This window comes from Gorilla gorilla, chromosome 1 (assembly GCF_029281585.2).
Source record: "Gorilla gorilla gorilla isolate KB3781 chromosome 1, NHGRI_mGorGor1-v2.1_pri, whole genome shotgun sequence".
NCBI classification, from domain to species: domain Eukaryota; kingdom Metazoa; phylum Chordata; class Mammalia; order Primates; family Hominidae; genus Gorilla; species Gorilla gorilla.
Window position 1 is genome coordinate 188,193,765 of NC_073224.2, and position 17,215 is coordinate 188,210,979.

The 17,215-nt window shown below is 38.6% G+C and overlaps 1 protein-coding gene across 16 annotated transcripts in view; it reads right to left on the reverse strand.

Annotated features, from left to right (window-relative positions):
• The window catches only part of OSBPL9 (oxysterol binding protein like 9), a 209,917-nt gene that overhangs the window by 4,024 nt on the left and 188,678 nt on the right, over window positions 1-17,215 (reverse strand). For all 16 annotated transcript variants that reach the window (XM_031001674.3, XM_031001680.3, XM_055348541.2 and 13 more), the window contains 7 exons: window positions 12,178-12,290; window positions 11,637-11,755; window positions 7,439-7,524; window positions 3,034-3,205; window positions 1,726-1,810; window positions 352-462; window positions 50-113 (listed from right to left, as the gene is read on the reverse strand). In XM_031001674.3, coding sequence (XP_030857534.1) covers window positions 50-113; window positions 352-462; window positions 1,726-1,810; window positions 3,034-3,205; window positions 7,439-7,524; window positions 11,637-11,755; window positions 12,178-12,290 — 750 coding nt within the window. The remainder of the gene's footprint in view (window positions 1-49; window positions 114-351; window positions 463-1,725; window positions 1,811-3,033; window positions 3,206-7,438; window positions 7,525-11,636; window positions 11,756-12,177; window positions 12,291-17,215) is intronic.

Consider the following 17,215-nt stretch of genomic DNA (forward strand, 5'->3'; position numbering starts at 1 on the left):
CAAGGAACAGCAGAGTCTACTGCTGATCAGAGGAAATGGACACACTTGCCTTCCATAGCCATTGGGGAATGTGAGAATGTAATGTTCATCATAGTCTAGACATGAGACACAGCCTGTGGAGAGAAGGGACAGAATCTCTGATGAGTAGTGCCAAGTGGCCACAAGGCTTTCTTGTCAAGTTGATGGTTACTCCAGGATACTCCATTCAATTTAGGGATAACCTATCTAGTTCCCCACCCTTTGCTCTCACCCCCAATACCAATGCTTAGTTGCTAACAATGACATCTAGTCTAGCCATTTTCATAAAATTCTCCTATAACATTGTAGTCCACCCAATGCCAACACACTTACCCTGCCCTATGTTGTGCACCCCAATTGACATCCCAAGGAATTTTGATTTGGTCCAGATATGAGCATTGAATTGTATCTTCTTGTTAAAACACTCAGCATAAAAGGCTGAAACTGAATAGATATTTTCAATTAGTAGATTATATATACCTACAGCCACCTCTCCAAAATCACATAACCTGGGGAAATAATTGGCTTCATGGGGAAATCCTTTACCCTTCAAACAGCCTCCAATTACGCCAGGAGGTACCTACCTGCCTTTTATACCCTTTTCCCCAATGCAAGCATTCATTCAGAGCCACGTGGGCAGGATCATCCCTGAAATGATGCTGTGGCCAACCCAGGAAGCTTAAAACCAAAAGGGCTATCTGTTCTGGTCTGCAAGTACACCCAGGCTCCAGCCCCAACCTAGGCCCAGCCAGTGTTTCCAGTTTTAATACTGCACTAAACAAACAAGATGTTGAGGGTATGTACAGTTGACCCTCCATATCCACGGGTTTTGTACCCACAGATTCAGCCAACTGTGGATCTAAAATATACAGAGGCTGGGCTCAGTGGCTAACGCCTGCAATCCCAGTACTTTGGGAGGCCAAGACGGGAGGATCACTTGGGGCCAGGAATTTGAGACCAGCCTGGGCAACATAGTGATACACTGACTCTAAAAAAAAAAAAATAAGAAAATTAGTTGGGTGTGGTGGCATATGTCCATAGTCCCAGCTAACTGGGAGGCTGAGGTGGGAGGATCATGTGAGCCCAGGAGGCTGCAGTGAGCTATGATTGTGCCACTGCACTCCACCCTGGGGGACAGAGCAAGACCCTGTCTCAAAAGAAAAAATTAAAAAATACAAAATAAAAATAATACAAATAAATAGTGAAACAACTATTTACATACCACTTACATTGTATTAGGTATTATAAGTAATCTAGAGATGACTCAAGTATACAGGAGGGTGTGCACAGGTTATATGAATATAAAAGACACCATTTTATGTAAGAGACTTCAGCATCCTCGGTTTTGGTATCTGCAGTATGCCAGGAATATACTGTGTAGAAACTACGTATCACTTATATAAACTGTCTCACAGTTGCTGAGGTCTCTACAGCACAAATTGCTATATATAAGATGACTCTGGAAGCATTAAAAGTTGGTTTCCTAAATCCCTTCTTTTTATACGCACTTAATTTGTGAAGCTAAGAGTCTGGAGCTTACAAAAGGAAAAGATGAGGAACCAATCAACTTGAGTTTCCACTTCAGGGAATAAGAAACACACAGCTAGTCACACAACTGACAGTAACCTCAGCTATGGCGCTTTTAATGACCCTCTTTAGACAGAATAGTTTTGAGAGCAGAGGTTGCAGAGGAGCTCTGTAACTTACTGGGTGGATGATGGGAAACCTGCTCGGCCACAAATGTTACACTGTTTTTGGAAACCCAGGGAACTGGTCCTTCTGAAACTAGTTCCTGCAAGCAAATATAACATAATTTTCTTTTGATGAGAAAACACAAATGACATTTCAGAGAATCTGGTAACTGGGGTCTCTGCTCGCTCTACACACACCAAGCACCCTATATATATATTTCTATTGTAGAACTTAACTACAATATTTTAATTGCTTTGTGTCAGTCTCCCTGACTAGACTAAGACATTCTTAAAGGCAAGGATTGTGTGCCTCACTCAGGGCTGACAAGAGTAGGCACTTATCAATGTCTGCCAAATGAATAAGAACAGACACATACTTGTCTGTCTTCAGTATGGACTACACGTAATGCGTCACTTGGAGAGGGAAATATATGGAGAATCATGTTTACTGACAGATTATTATGTGTCAGGTGCTGTGGGCTATGGTTTTGTTTTTTTCACTTCTTAAAGCCTTTTTACATGCATTTGAGTCTTCCTTGCTGGTCATTTTCTTCAACCACTAAATTTGTTAGAGCCTCAGAGCCAGTTCTGGGTTACCTACTCTTCTGTAGCTATGCTGTCTTCCTAAATAATTTTATCCAATCCTAGAGCTTTAAAATGTCATCTAAATACACTATAATCTTTGAAAGCCCCATCCCCATCTCAGACCTCTCCCTAAACTCCACACTCTTAAATTCCATCTCCCTACTTGACAGCTTCACAGACCTCTACAACTTTATATTTTATATTAGCTTTTGATTTTTCCCTCCCCAAATCCAATCTTTTCCTTATCAGTAAATAACACTGCCACTGCTTACGTCCACACGCAAGGATTCATCTCTGATGTCTCCTTTCCCTTACCTCCCCCAATCCATCAATCAGTTCTACCTCCAAAATAAAGCTTGAATCACCATGTCTCTCTTGGAATAATGTCAAAACCTCCACAATGGTCTCCATGCTTCTATATTTGCCCCTTCTCAATTTATTTTTCACAAAATCTTTCTATTGATCTTCTCAAAACAAAAATGAGATCCTGAAAAGCCATAAAATTATATTATGGTCTACAAGACCTTGCAAGATCTGATTTCTACATCCCCATCCTCATCTCATCCTACTCTTTTTCCTCCTTCTCACTACATTCAAACTATGCTGCTCTAACAACAATTTCTTCTATGGGTGGTGACCATCTTTTAATCATTGCTTTCATCATTATTATTTGCCCCTAAATAAAATCTTGAATCAGTATACAATTAAGATAATTTAAAAATGTCAATGCAGAACTCACTGTGTTCTCTTCAGTATCATTTGGTAATGTCCAATGACACTGAAAAATCTCGCCCAAAATGGGATTGTATGGCTTTTTGGCAACTGATCCTTTCCTTCCCGCATGAAAGGCTGAGAGGTACCATTTCACAACCTGAACCATTCGATCCTTGGGATCCTTCTGGTCACTAATGCTGCAAGGGAGAAAGACAAAATTTAACGTCCTGCTTTCTGGTACAAGACAAGATGATGCAACAACCCCCAGCATGGTCCACCTAAGTCAGGCTGAGAGGACTGAGGACCTAGGACCAGGAGTTAGCTTACAGTTTCATTTTAAAATTGAGTATAATGTATATAATTAAATGCATTGGTCTTAGTGGTTTTTTTTTTTTTTAATTTCAACAGGTTTTTGGGGAACAGGTGGTGTGTTTGGTTACATGGATAACTTCTTCAGTGGTGATTTCTGAGATTTTGGTGCACCCATCACCCAAGCAGTGTACACTATATCCAATGTGTAGTCTTTTATCCTTCACACCCCTCCCACCCTTCCCCTTGAAGCCCCAAAGTCCACTGTATCATTCTTTTTTTTTGAGACGGAGTCTCGCTCTGTCACCCAGGCTGGAGTGCAGTGGCGTGATCTCGGCTCACTGTAACCTCACCTCCCAGGTTCAAGCAATTCTCTGCCTCAGCCTCCCGAGTAGCTGGGATTACAGATGCTCGCCACCAGCTTGGTTTTTCATTCCTGAGTCTCTTCACTTAGAATAATGGTTTCCAACTCCATCAAGATTGCTGTGAATGCCATTATTTCGTTCCTTTTTATGGCTGAGTAGCATTCCACAGTATATATATGCCACATTTTCTTTATTTGCTTGTTGATTGATGGGCATTTGGGCTAGTTCCATTTTTGCAATTGCAAATTGTGCTGCTATAAACGTGTGTGCATGTGTCTTTTTCATATCATGACTTCTTTTCCTCTGAGTAAATACCCAGGAGTGGGACTGCTGAATCAAATGGTGGATCTACTTTCAGTTCTTTAAGGCATCTCTATTCTGTTTTCCATAGTGGTTGTACTAGTTTACATTCCCACCAGCAGTGTAAAAGTGTTCCCTTTTCACCATATCCACATCAACATCTATTTTTTTTTTTTGAATATGGCCATTCTTACAGGAGTAAGGTGGTATTATTGCATTGTGGTTTTGATTTGCATTTCCCTGATAATTAGTGATGTTGAGCATTTTTTCATGTTTGTTGGCCTTTTTTTTTCTTTTTGAGATGGAGTCTCGCTCTGTTGCCCAGGCTGGAGTGCAGTGGCGCCATCTTGGCTCACTGCAAGCTCCACCTGCCGGGTTCACGCCATTCTCCTGCCTCAGCCTCCCCAGTAGCTGGGACTACAGGCACCCGCCACCACGCCCAGCTAATTTTTTTGTATTTTTAGTAGAGACGGGGTTTCACTGTGTTAGCCAGGATGGTCTCGATCTCCTGACCTCGTGATCCACCTGCCTCGGCTTCCCAAAGTGCTGGGATTACAGGTGTGAGCCACCGCACCCGGCCAACCATTTATTTTATTATCATTATCTTCTTTTGATAATTGTCTATTCATGTCCTTAGCCCACTTTTTGATGGGATTATTTGTTTTTTTTTTTTTTTTTTTTTCTTCCTGATCTGTTTGAGTTCCTTGTAGATTCTGGATATTAGTCCTTTGCCAGATGCATAGTTTGCGAATATTTTCTCCTACTCTCTGGGTTGTCTGTTTACTCTGTTATTTCTTTTGCTGTGCAGAAACTTTTTAATTTGACTAAGTTCCATCTATTTATCTTTGTTGCACTCACTTTTGGATTAGTGGTCATAAAGTCTTTGCCTAGGCCAATGTCCAGAAGTTTTTCCAATGTTATCTTCTAGAATTTTTATGGTTTTAGGTCTTAGATTTAAGTCTCCGATATATGTTGAGTTGATTTTTGTATAAGGTGAGTGATGTGGATCCAATTTCATTCTTTTACATGTGGCTTGCTAGTTATCCCAGCACCATTTGTTGAGAAGGGTGTCCTTTTCCCACTTTATGTTTTTGTTTGCTTTGTCAAAGATCAGTTGGCTGTATTTGGCTTTATTTCTGGGTTCTCTATTCTGTTCCATTGGTCTATGTGCCTTGGTCTTAGTGTTTTGCTTGAGGATTTGACAAACGTATATATCTATTTAATTAATCATCACTTAATCAAAAAACAGAATATTTCCATTAATCCAGAAAGTTTCCATATCTCCCTTTCCAAACAATCGCCACATCTTACTCTGAGGCAAACACTGCTTCTGGTTTCTAGTATCATAGATTAAGTCCATGTAAGTGCATTGCTTAATTGCCAAATAATTGGAGATTTTCTGTATGTTATCAATTACTAATTTAATTCATGGGTGTAGAATATACACCCTGTATGATTCCAATTATTTTAAATTTATTAAGACTTCCCTATATATATTCTATCTTGATAAACATTTCACATGCACCTGGAAAAGACTCTGTGTTATACAATTGTTGAGTAGTGTTTAGAAAGGCCAATTGGGTCAAGTTGATTTGATAATGCTGTTTAAATCTTCTACAGCCTTCCTGATTTTTTGGGGGGGCGGGGAGGTGGTGAAGGCAGAGGCTACTTGCTTCATGAGACCCTGACGGATGAATTTGTGGACTTGGCTATTTCTCTTTTTAGTCAATTTTTGTTGCTGCATGTATTTTGAAGCTGTGTTACTAGGTACATACATATTTAGGAGTATTATTTATTCTTGATAAATAGATGCTTTTATCATTACAAAATATTCCTATTTGTCTCTAATAATATTTCTTGTCTTAAAAGTCTCCTTTGATACTTACACAGATACACCAGTTTTTGCTATGTTTAGTGTTTTGCATAGTATATCATTTTCCATCCTTTTACTTTTAACCAGTGTCTTTAAAGTTTCTCTCTTGAAAATATCATATAGATAAATCCTGCTTTTTTAATCCAGTCTGTTGATATAGTTGAGTGGTAACTGTTGATATAGTTGGGATTAACTCTACCATCTTAATAGGTTTTCTACATGTCCCCTTTGTTCCTTGTTCATGCCATTATTTCTCCTTTTCTCCTTTCTTAGAATTAATGGAGTATTTGTACGATTCCGTTTAATCTTATCTACTGGCTTTTGAACTGTACTTTTATTTTTTTTAAGACAGGGTCTTGTTCTGTCACCCAAGCTGCAGTGGTGTGATTATAGCTCACAGTCCCAGCCTCAAACTGCTGGGACTGCATGACCCTCCTGCCTTAGCCTCCCAAGTAGCTGGAACTACAGGTGCACACCACCAAGCCTGGCTTATTATTAAAAATTTTTTTTTGTAGGGACAGGGTTGTGCTATGTTGCCCTGGCTGGTCTCAAACTCCTGGCTTCAAGCAATCCTTCTACTTTGGCCTCCCAAAGTGCTGGGATTACAGGCATGAGTCACTGTAACTGGCCTGTAAATAGTTCTGGGGGCCTCAAAGTTTAAATTCTCACACATAAAAACTACCCTTAAATCTCAAATCTATACCCAATGAACAACTGGTACGTTCCATTTTTGCTTACACATTACTAATAAATGCTTAAATTTTACTTCTTAAATTATCTGTTAATTTAAACACTGCCATATTTATTTAAATTTCTGCCTTTGGGGAATTGGTTATTCTTTTAAATCTTCATCAAGAAAAAAATATATATATATTTATCAATGTCAGCCAATGTATCCACCCAGCAAGAAACTTCAGTGATATGTATCTAGCTTCAGTAAACCACAGTCTGAGACTAAGGAATGCAGAGAAGACGAACTAACAACATTCCCCATTACAAAAAAATTTCCTGCTACCAGCGAAAGGCAATGTGAACTCACCTCCTTGTAAATCAATTTCACCTTTACATTACTTCTATCTCATACATATACACATATATAATATTGCAAGCTTTATATTTAAAATTTATAAATCATCTATAATTTGGATACTATATTGTAAGCTCAAGGGCAGACATGACTTTTCCTTTCTCCAACTTGTAAGAAAGTGCCTAGCAAACAACAGGTGCTTTGGAAAGGTTTGCTGAACTCAGAAAATTAAGCTTCATTAGGATATAGTACAAATAATTTGACAGTGATTGCCAGTGCCTGGATTAAATAAACTTATACCATTGGCCTTGTGAACATTGGCTACCTATTAATGGGCTCTTGAGAATTTTTTAAAGTGTTAAACTTGGTTGCCTAACATCACCACCATATAACTTTAAGCAAACAGGCAACCAGTGTAAACACATTATTCAATACCACAGAATACCCAGAAATGTTTGAAAGGTGACAAGGAATCCATCTATCCTGCAAAAAAAAAGGCAGAAAGCTGCTGAGTTACATCTGTAAACGTTGGAAACTACCATGTTCAGTCAAATACCTCACAAACAGGTCCGGATGTGCAAAAAAGTCTGCATACATTTCTAAAAGAGATCTTCTTTCAAGAATAAACGTTGGAAGAACTACCTGAAAAACATACACATTCGACCCTTGAAGATCAAATTTCTCTTCAGATAAACAGATTAAAAACAAAACAAAACAAAACAAAACACCACCTCATTCAAATCATGGTAACATCCACCACATATTGCCCAGGCATGCTCCAAAAACTAATTCTCAACCTGTCAGATTCAGAAATGACCATTAACCTGCCTAGCAGTTCAAAAACAGAGAAAGAGTTTTCAATGTTCAAATGTCACTTCCTCTGTGAAACTTCCTTTTTCTCCCTAAGTATAGTAACAACAACAAACTACTCAACAAACTCACTCAGAGGAATCCTTTGATGCCTCCTATCTGCTGGACATTACATATACATTATTTTATTATTTGTATATTACATACATATTATCTTACAATAGCCCTATGATGAAGAAATTATTACAGTGAAGAAATATGAAGCTCAGAAAGCGTCCCACTATTAATTGTCCCATTATTAATGTGGAATTCAAACTGGATCTGAGTTTGCGGCGTGTGTGCACTTTCCTCTCTACTGCTGTTGCTCTATCATCATTAGACAAGTGTATAGGACATACATGATGAGCACCTACAATCCAAGAATTAAGTTTTATTCACACTCGCGCTCTCACTACTATTTACACAGTAAGAAACTTTTAAATGAGCAATTAAAGGAATAAACAAAAAGAAGAAAAGAATACAGACTGGGAACCAACAAACTGGAATACGGGAAGACATGAGAAAGATGATTAACCAATAAAAAAAAGAGAAGAATTTCATTAGAGAATGGGAATGGAAGAAGAGTTTTTGAAATGAGTATCAGATTATCAATTATTCATTACGAAGTAGAACACCCCAGAGTAAGCAAAAATTTCTTAACATTTAGTAATAACTACATATCCACTATATTCAAGGTCGTGTATTAAAAGCTATGGTGGAGGCTGGGCATACTGGCTTGTGCCTATAATCCCAGCACTTTGGGAGGCTGAGGTGGGTGGATCACCCGAGGTCAGGAGTTCGAGACCAGCCTGGCCAACACAGTGAAACCCCGTCTCTACTAAAAATACAAAAATTACCTGAGTGTGGTGGCGCACACCCGTAGTCCCAGCTACTCGAGAGGCTGAGGCAGGAGAATCACTTGAACCCAGGAGGCAGAGGTTGCCGTGAGCCAAGATTGCACCACTATACTCCAGCCTGGGCGACAGAGCAAGACCCCATCTCTAAATAAATAAATAAATAAATAAATAAATAAATGCAAGCAAGCTATGGTGGAGACAAAGGTAAGTATGAGAGAATAACAAGAGCATTTAAATTGTAGGTGGAATGTGACAAACATCATACAAGAATGCTCTAAGCACCTTGGAAGTTCAGTTCAAGGAAAGATCATGCTCTGTTTGGGGGAACAGAATGAGGGCAGAGCTGGGAAACAATTTATTGAGGTGGCACTAGAGAAAAGCCTTAAAGAAGAGTAAGCCTGTGATAAAAGAACAAGACATGGAGACGGGAGAAAAAAAAAAGACAAGGAAAGGATAGGAAGAGGGGTGTGACAGGGATTAATCAGTGAACCAGTGTGGCTGGACATATAATGAAAATATAAAGTGGGCTGATGAACACAAGCTTGGAAAGGGACACTAAGACTGTAACACTTAGAATCTCTATTATCAGACTCTCAGCATTTAAATTTTAGATAAACATTTTTCTTCCACAGAACATGTAAATTCATAATCCAAATAGGGTTAGATTAGCAGGGAAGCTTATATACTGCCTTGGTACAACTTCTTACCACTTTAGATAATGCAGAATTATAAACCACCGAGTAAAAATGCTGAAGAAGAAAACACGGGTAAATACCTTTAATGTATAAACAGCTCTTACAACTCAAGATGAAGATCACTACTCCAGTAGATAAATGGACAAAGGAACTGAACAGCCAAAAAACATTTTTAAAAAGTTTAATTTCACACGTAATTAAAAAAAATAAATATTTTTTTCTTCTACTTAGGATTTTTCTGAGAACTCTTATTTAACAGATTTTCTTCAATGTTTGTAGTGCTATACTGATACATGCTATTAAGTCAAACTGCTGTAACAGTGATGAAGAGAGCTGGGTTTAGCTGTCTTCAACCTGGGTTCAAGAGCTTGTTTAGCCTCTTCTTAGCTGTGAGGAGGCCCTGAAAAATTAACTCAATTTCTCTAAGTACCTGAAAAGGAAGATAATTACATGCCCTGCTTATATGTTAGGGTTGTTTTATTTTAAAGACTGAGTGAGGTTAAATGGGATGTGACTGTGTAGTATTTTTAAAAACTACAAAGTATTTGGAAAACAAACTCTTTTTGGAAAGTATCTGAAGTGAGAAAACATTCTTATAAAAGACATAAATTTAAGGCATTATTGTAACATACTTTGGAATGCATAAAAGGAACCAAGATTTCAGAATCTGTTGGCAATCACAGCCATTTGTGCCAATAAAAATTTCAAAAATGACTTATTTTAAACACATTCAGTAAAAAATAATTATGATAATATCATTTATAATATAACAAGCTTTTAGCAGCTATGGACTCAAATATGGTTTATTTGGCAGAGAAAATTATGTGAGGCAAGAATTACAAACTTGATTGTGGCAAATACATCTGGTTGCCTCTCCCCATCCATGCTTCGCCCCCAAGAACTCTGATTCAGTTCAGGTTCAGCTGTGGGCTGCCATGGCCTTCTCTTCCACGTCTCAAGGGGTGAATGTGGATTCATTTAAACCAATCACTTAGCTTCCCCCTTGCCAGTGGCAGGTTTAGGCACGAGCATATGCCTGATACTGGCCAATGAGATTCAACAGGAAGCCTAATGAGCCACTCCTGGAAAACAACGTCCTTCCTAACAACAACAACAACAACGACAACAACAAAGCCAGCAGCTGTACAATCTAATGATTACTGAAGCAATTCCGGGGACAAACTCCTGCAAATGTTCTCCTACCTAGAACATTCCTAGTAAGTGTGTTGGGCTCCACAAATAAAAGTTGTCCTTGTGTTTCTGTTCTCACTTAGATTAGGGGTAAAAGGTTTTATTACAGACACTTACTTGAAGGTATTATGAATTAGTCTTTTTCTTAATGGCCCTCTAAATCCAAAACAAAAAGGAGTTCACTACTGACAAAGACTATAACACTGGAATTGATTTTGCCCTAACAAAAGTGAGAACTCTAAATTTAATCAACTCCCCAAAGCTTGGCAGAACAATAATCAATATGAAAGTTAATACAGTTCAAGCCTTCAAGACAAAGGCAGTAGTGGAAAGATTACAGGTTTTAAAATCATGGAGCAGATTAGAATCTCAGTATGCCACTTAATATGACTTAACACGACTCAGCCACATTACTTAACTTCTGAGTTTTAGTTTCCTGATGAAATGAAGTTAATAACACCTACTCTGTGGTAGTGTGGTGAGAATTAAGTGAAGGGAGGGGGTTTCTAGCACGGTGGCAGGAATATACAAAGGCACCCATACACCAGTCTCCTAATTCAAGCATGCATTCTGTTGAGAGCTCCAAGTTTAAATTCAAATTCAAATCCAGACTATGGTAATTTTGCATGACTCAATATAAGTCATTTTGCGTGCCTGTAATCCCAGCTACCAAGGAGGCTGAGGCAGGGGAATCGCTTGAACCTGGGAGACATAGGTCACAAATATGTCACAATTTTACATTTACTACCTCTTCCAATCCTTACAATAACCCTCTGAAACAGGTTACTATGTGTCCAATTTGCATAGAGAACCCTGAAGTCCACAGAGGAAGAAACAGAAGAAGAAACTCACTGAAGACCGTGCGTGGTTTGCTAATATTAGAGGTAGGACGAAAACACAGATCCTCTGACCCTAAGATTAGAACTCTACCAAATCTTAATCCATACAACTCATACACACTGTTCTCTATGAAATTATCCTAGCTTGACTTATTTCATCATTTATAAAATTTTGTTTACTTATCTACATCTATATTAAATCACAAGAAGACACAGGTATAAAAAGAAATTACGTCATTTTACTACATTTGCAGGCACACTCACCACGCAATCACTGATAATCCATACATACCCATACAGACTTACAGCAAATTTGGTCTTACCTTAGTAAGATCCATACCAAGTCTAACCTGTGACAAGAGATGCATGATAACGCTCTTGTGCTCCTCCACAGACCCCGCCTCCGCATCATCATCTCTGTCATCATGTGAATCAAAAAGGTCTAAAATAAAGCAGATCTTATTAGAATGGTGCTAAATTGGGCCAATCTGTCCTGATACTAGAATTACAATTTTGTTTGTTTGTTTGTTTGAGATGGAGTCTCATTCTGTCGCCCAGGCTGGAGTGCAATGGCACGATCTTGGCTCACTGTAAACCTCCGTCTCCCAGGTTCAAGCGATTCTCCTGACTCAGCCTCCTTGGCAGCTGGGATTACAGGCACGCACCACCATGCCCAGCTAATTTTTTGTATTTTTTTAGTAGAGATGGGGTTTCACCATGTTGGTCAGGCTGGTCTTGAACTCCGGACCTCAAGTGATCTGCCCACCTCGGTCTCCCAAAGTGCTGGGATTACGGCATAAGCCACCACATCTGGCCACAAATATTTTTAAAGAAAAAAAAGTTAAATTATCAAAGGTCACTTACCAGCATCACTTGTTCCATTGGACAAGGAAGAATTAAGTGATTCTGTGGTATCTGGGCGTTTTAGACTATTTCCCGAGCTGCTGTGTGTCAGGACTGAGGCAGATCCAGAAGAACTATAAAAACATTAATTACCTTATTTAAGCTAAAGAAAGCAATTTAGAATCATAGTAAGCTAGACTCGTACAGTTAGCTGGTTACATGCATGCATATATATGCTTTAGAATTCTCTTGATGACAAGGTCTCTTGTCTTATCCTTTATGCACAGGATGTGCTCAACAAAGCCATGTTGATAGTCAAGACCTAGAAGTCATCAAAAATTAGTGAGATCTTTGCCTCTGCATTTAAGTTTAAAACTAGAGTTCCTTTTATGATTTTGTTACTGGGTATAAATCTAAATATGTCACAATTCTTGGCAACAATTCCAGAAACGGCAAATCTCAGAAACATGTCTTGTCTTTATGTTTGAGATCCTTTAATAAAAGCCCACATTGGTATTAACATTCTTCCTAATCATTAAAAAACTGTACTTGAAATAATAAAATAAAAAAACATTTTATGCAAGTAAATTTATGCTAACTGGCTTTTATGAGCCAGTTAACAGGTCTAAAGAAAGATTATTCTATTATTAATAGATTATCATACCTGTGATCATAATTTACCCACGGAAGTGTGTGTGTGTGTGTGCACACACGCATGTATATTTATATTTTTCTTAAGAGACAAGGTCTCCTTATGTTGCCCAGGATGGACTCGAACTCCTGGCCTCAAGTGATCCTCCCACCTCAGCCACCCAAGTCACTGGGTTTACAGGTGTGAGCCAGCACACCCAGTTGGTATTTGTATATAAATAAAGGAAAAATAAAAAAGGCACACAATTTACTTATTAAATGTAAAAATTGAAATCAAATTTCTCACACTTTAGATATTTATAAAACAGTACACGAGTCTTATTACAACTCTACACGTGTGAAAACATATTATGTATTCTAATCTAATCATAATTTGCCCTTGTTACTTAACTTCTTTTGATTTTTTTAAATTAATAAACTTTATTTTTAGAGCAGTTTTAGGTTCATGGCAAAACTGAACAGAAAATATAGACAGCATGCATACATTCCCTGTCTCCACACCTGCAAACCTCCCTCATGATCAACATCCCATATCAGAGAGGTATATTTCTTACAACCAATGAGCCTACATTGACACATCATTATCACTCAAAGTCTACAGTTTATATTAGGGTTCACTCTTGGAGTTGCCTGTTCTATCGGTTTTGATAAATATATGACAACATGTATCCACCATTGTATCATACAGAATAGTTTCACTGCTGTAAAAATCCTCTGGGCTCTGCCTGTATTAGAACACTAGAATATTAGGATATTCTAAAATTAGAATATATTATGTTATTCTAGTTTGCCCTGGTTACTTACCTATTTTTCAAAATTTCTTGAGTAACTAAGTATTACTTCTTTGATTATTTAGTAGTATATATCACAAGGTATTATAACTAATGTCCACCTCACCAGTTTTGAGAGGCAATGGAAAATATGTCTAAAAGATATAGGTAAGAGAAATCAAATGATCATTAAATGACAGAACTGGGGCCAGGCATGATGGCTCATGCCTGTAATTCCAACACTTTGGGAGGCCAAGGCAAGAGGATCACTTGAGCCCAGGAGTTTGAGTCTAGCCTGGGTAACATGGTGAGACCCCATCTCTACAAAAAATAAAAAATTAGGCTGGGCATGGTGGCTCAGGCTTGTAATCCCAGCACTTTGAAAAGCCAAGGTGGGCAGATCACTTGAGGTGAGGAGTTCAAGACCAGCCTGGTTAACATGGTGAAGCCCCATCTCTACTAAAAACACAAAAAGTTAGCCGAGCGTGGTGGCATGCGCCTGTAGTCCCAGCTACTTTGGAGACTGAGACATGAGAATCATTTGAACCTGGGAGGTGGAGGTTGCAATAAGCCGACATCGCACCTCTGCACTCCAGCTCCAGTTTGGGCGACAGAGTGAGATTCTGTCTCAAAAAAAAAAAAAAAATTAGCTGGGCATGGTGGTGTGTGCCTGTGGTTCCAGCTACTGGGGCGGCTGAGGTGGGAAGATCACTTGAGCCCATGAGGTTGAGGCTATAGTGAGCTGTGTTTGTGCCACTGCACTCTAGCCTGAGTGATAGAGTAAGACCTTCTGTCTCAAAAAAAAGCATGAAAGTTACCTTTAAAATGCGTTGTGCCTCTGTGATGTATCTCAAAATAGAGTCAATCTTTTAAATCAATTGACCTAAAAACCCCAAATCCTATAACATATGAATCTTATTTTAGATGTAATTTCAAAGGTCCTATTTATGCTGTTTTTTCTCCTTACCCATGGTTAGAAACCATGTCTGAGCCAAGTGAAATACTCAATAAGACTGTAAATTGAAAAAAAAATGGGATAAATTTTCAGCCATTTCATAATTTACCTTGTTCAGAACAAATGATATAAAGAAAACAGTTAAAAACAACACCTATGTATACAGGAAAGTTTTGTCTGCAATGGGCTAAGTTGTCTAGAATTTAGGCATAAAATCATAAAGTATGCAAAAACAATTTAAAGCTATGAATTATAATAACAATTTATTGAGTACCTTGCATGCACCATACATGGTATGTCTATATCTACATTACAACCCTAAGGAAAACACAATGACGCTCATAATACACAGACGCTCAGAGGTTCAATGACTGGTCTGAAGTCATACAGCTGGTGAGTAGTGGAGCCATTTCAAACACGTCTGGCTCCAAAGTACAAGTTCTTTCCAACATGTACTTTTATCTAATTTATAAATGTGTAAACTACAGTGCTCAGTGCCATAGTTACACAGAAGCTATCATTAGTATAGGTCTTTAGAAAAAGAACAGTGAAAGGACTTAAGCTTTCAAGTTCTCTTCCTTCAGAAAGAGAAAAACAAAAAATAGTAAAAAGAAATTTGACCTCAGAGTTAGAAAATCAGCAGTAGCAGCTGATGACCAGCAGGTGTCACAAGCTCAAATAGCTACAGATGCCAGGCAGAGAATATGTGGATAGGACCAAGACATAAGATATATATGGAACTGGGGAGTCAGCATACCCAACCTGAAAGAATCTAAAGCCTTGTTAAAACAAAACAAAAAACAAGTCAACAGAACACTGTGCTGCCCAAATAAAACGTGCAGTCCTTACTGGTTTGGGCTTCTAGATTAGAATATACAAACAAGGAACAGTGAAATTGAGGGAGAAAAGGAACACAGAGTGGGTTAGTTGGACATAAAAACTTAACTCTGGACCCTTTCAAACAGATGTTCATGAACTGTGTGTTTATTATGGGACAGGGTACTGGGAGAGCATAGAAGGAACCTTAACAGCAGGAACAGAAGAAGCCCATGAGCCTGTGGATGACTTTGTAGACCTGCCTATTACAGGTACAACAGGTGTTTTAAATGTTTCGATTTCATAGAAATTTTGGGAGAATCCCTTAAACCGGAGCCAGAGAGTGTCTATCAGTGATGTTACCAAGAGCTAACCACATATTATCAAGCTTTTACTGAATACAGTCATATGCTTTTAAAGGATGGATAGATGAGTGATTTACTAGCAAGTGACATTCAATTGCACTTTGTTTAGAACAATAGCTAATGTATTGTCTTTAGGCCAGGTGCAGTGGCTCATGCCTGTGATCCCAGCACTTTGGGAGGCCGAGGCAGGCGGACAGCCTGAGGTCAGGAGTTCAACATCAGCCTGGCCAACATGGCAAAATCCCGCCTCTACTAAAAGTACAAAAATTAGCTGGGCACGGTGGTGGGCACCTGTAATCCCAGCTATTCAGGAGGCTGAGGCAGGAGAATTGCTTGAACCCAGGAGGCCGAGATTGCGCCATTACACTCCAGCCTGGGCAACAAGAGCAAAACTCCGTCTCAAAAAAGGCTGGGCACGGTGGCTCATGCCTGTAATCCCAGCACTTTGGGAGGCCGAGGTGGGCTGATCATGAGGTCAGGAGATCGAGACCATCCTGGCTAACACGGTGAAACCCCGTCTCTACTAAAAATACAAAAAACTAGCCAGGCGTGGTGGCGGGTGTCTGTAGTCCCAGCTACTCGGGAGGCTGAGGCAGGAAAATGGCGTGAACCCGGGAGGCGGAGCTTGCAGTGAGCCAAGATGGCGCCACTGCACTCCAGCCTGGGCGACAAAGACTCTGTCTCAAAAAAAAAAAAAAAAAAAAAAAAAGATGGTCTTTAATTCTCTTTTAAATAAAATAATGATTGAACCCTTCAAAAATTAATAATAACCTTTCATTTTCGAATTTTCTTCCAAATGCTTATTTTCTTTTAACCCATTATAAAAACTTTTTTTCCAAAATTAAATTTCTATTGGCAAACTGCTAACAATGGTTTCTCAATAGTTTATGTTTTAACATTCAAGATGAAAAAAAGAAACCAACATGCTAAACTAAGCCCTTTCTGCTACACTGGCCTTCTTTAGTTGTAGATTTAAACCTCCCTTCCACGTCTTAACTATATATATTCACCTAGACCACATATATTTCACTTTTTCCCACATTCAACAGCTGAATTGATCGTAAGACAAAAAACTTGATGAAGAAATACAGTCATTTTCCATATACGTGCTAACATTTTGAGCAGTTATGATACAGTCATAATACAAATGCTGTATTTCTCAATTCACGTGCATACTTAAGAGGCCTAGAGTCTTAACGCAACATTTCTTATTTAAAGAAAACAGCATTCAAGGTCTAAGGACTGGCTGAAGGTAATTGGCTTGCAAATTTAAATTTAATTATTTCCAAATTTGTACTGTCTTAAAAAGCAAAAACCCTAGCTATAGTAACAGTACAAACCCCTGAGAAAGCAGAATTAGAAGTAATTCCCAACAAAAACTAAGCTATTAATACATCTACAACAAACACAAGTAAAATGAAAGTAAATCAGTAATTCTACTTCTTTTTTTTTTTTTTTAAGACAGAGTCTCACTCTTGTCACCCAGGCTGGAGTGCAGCAGC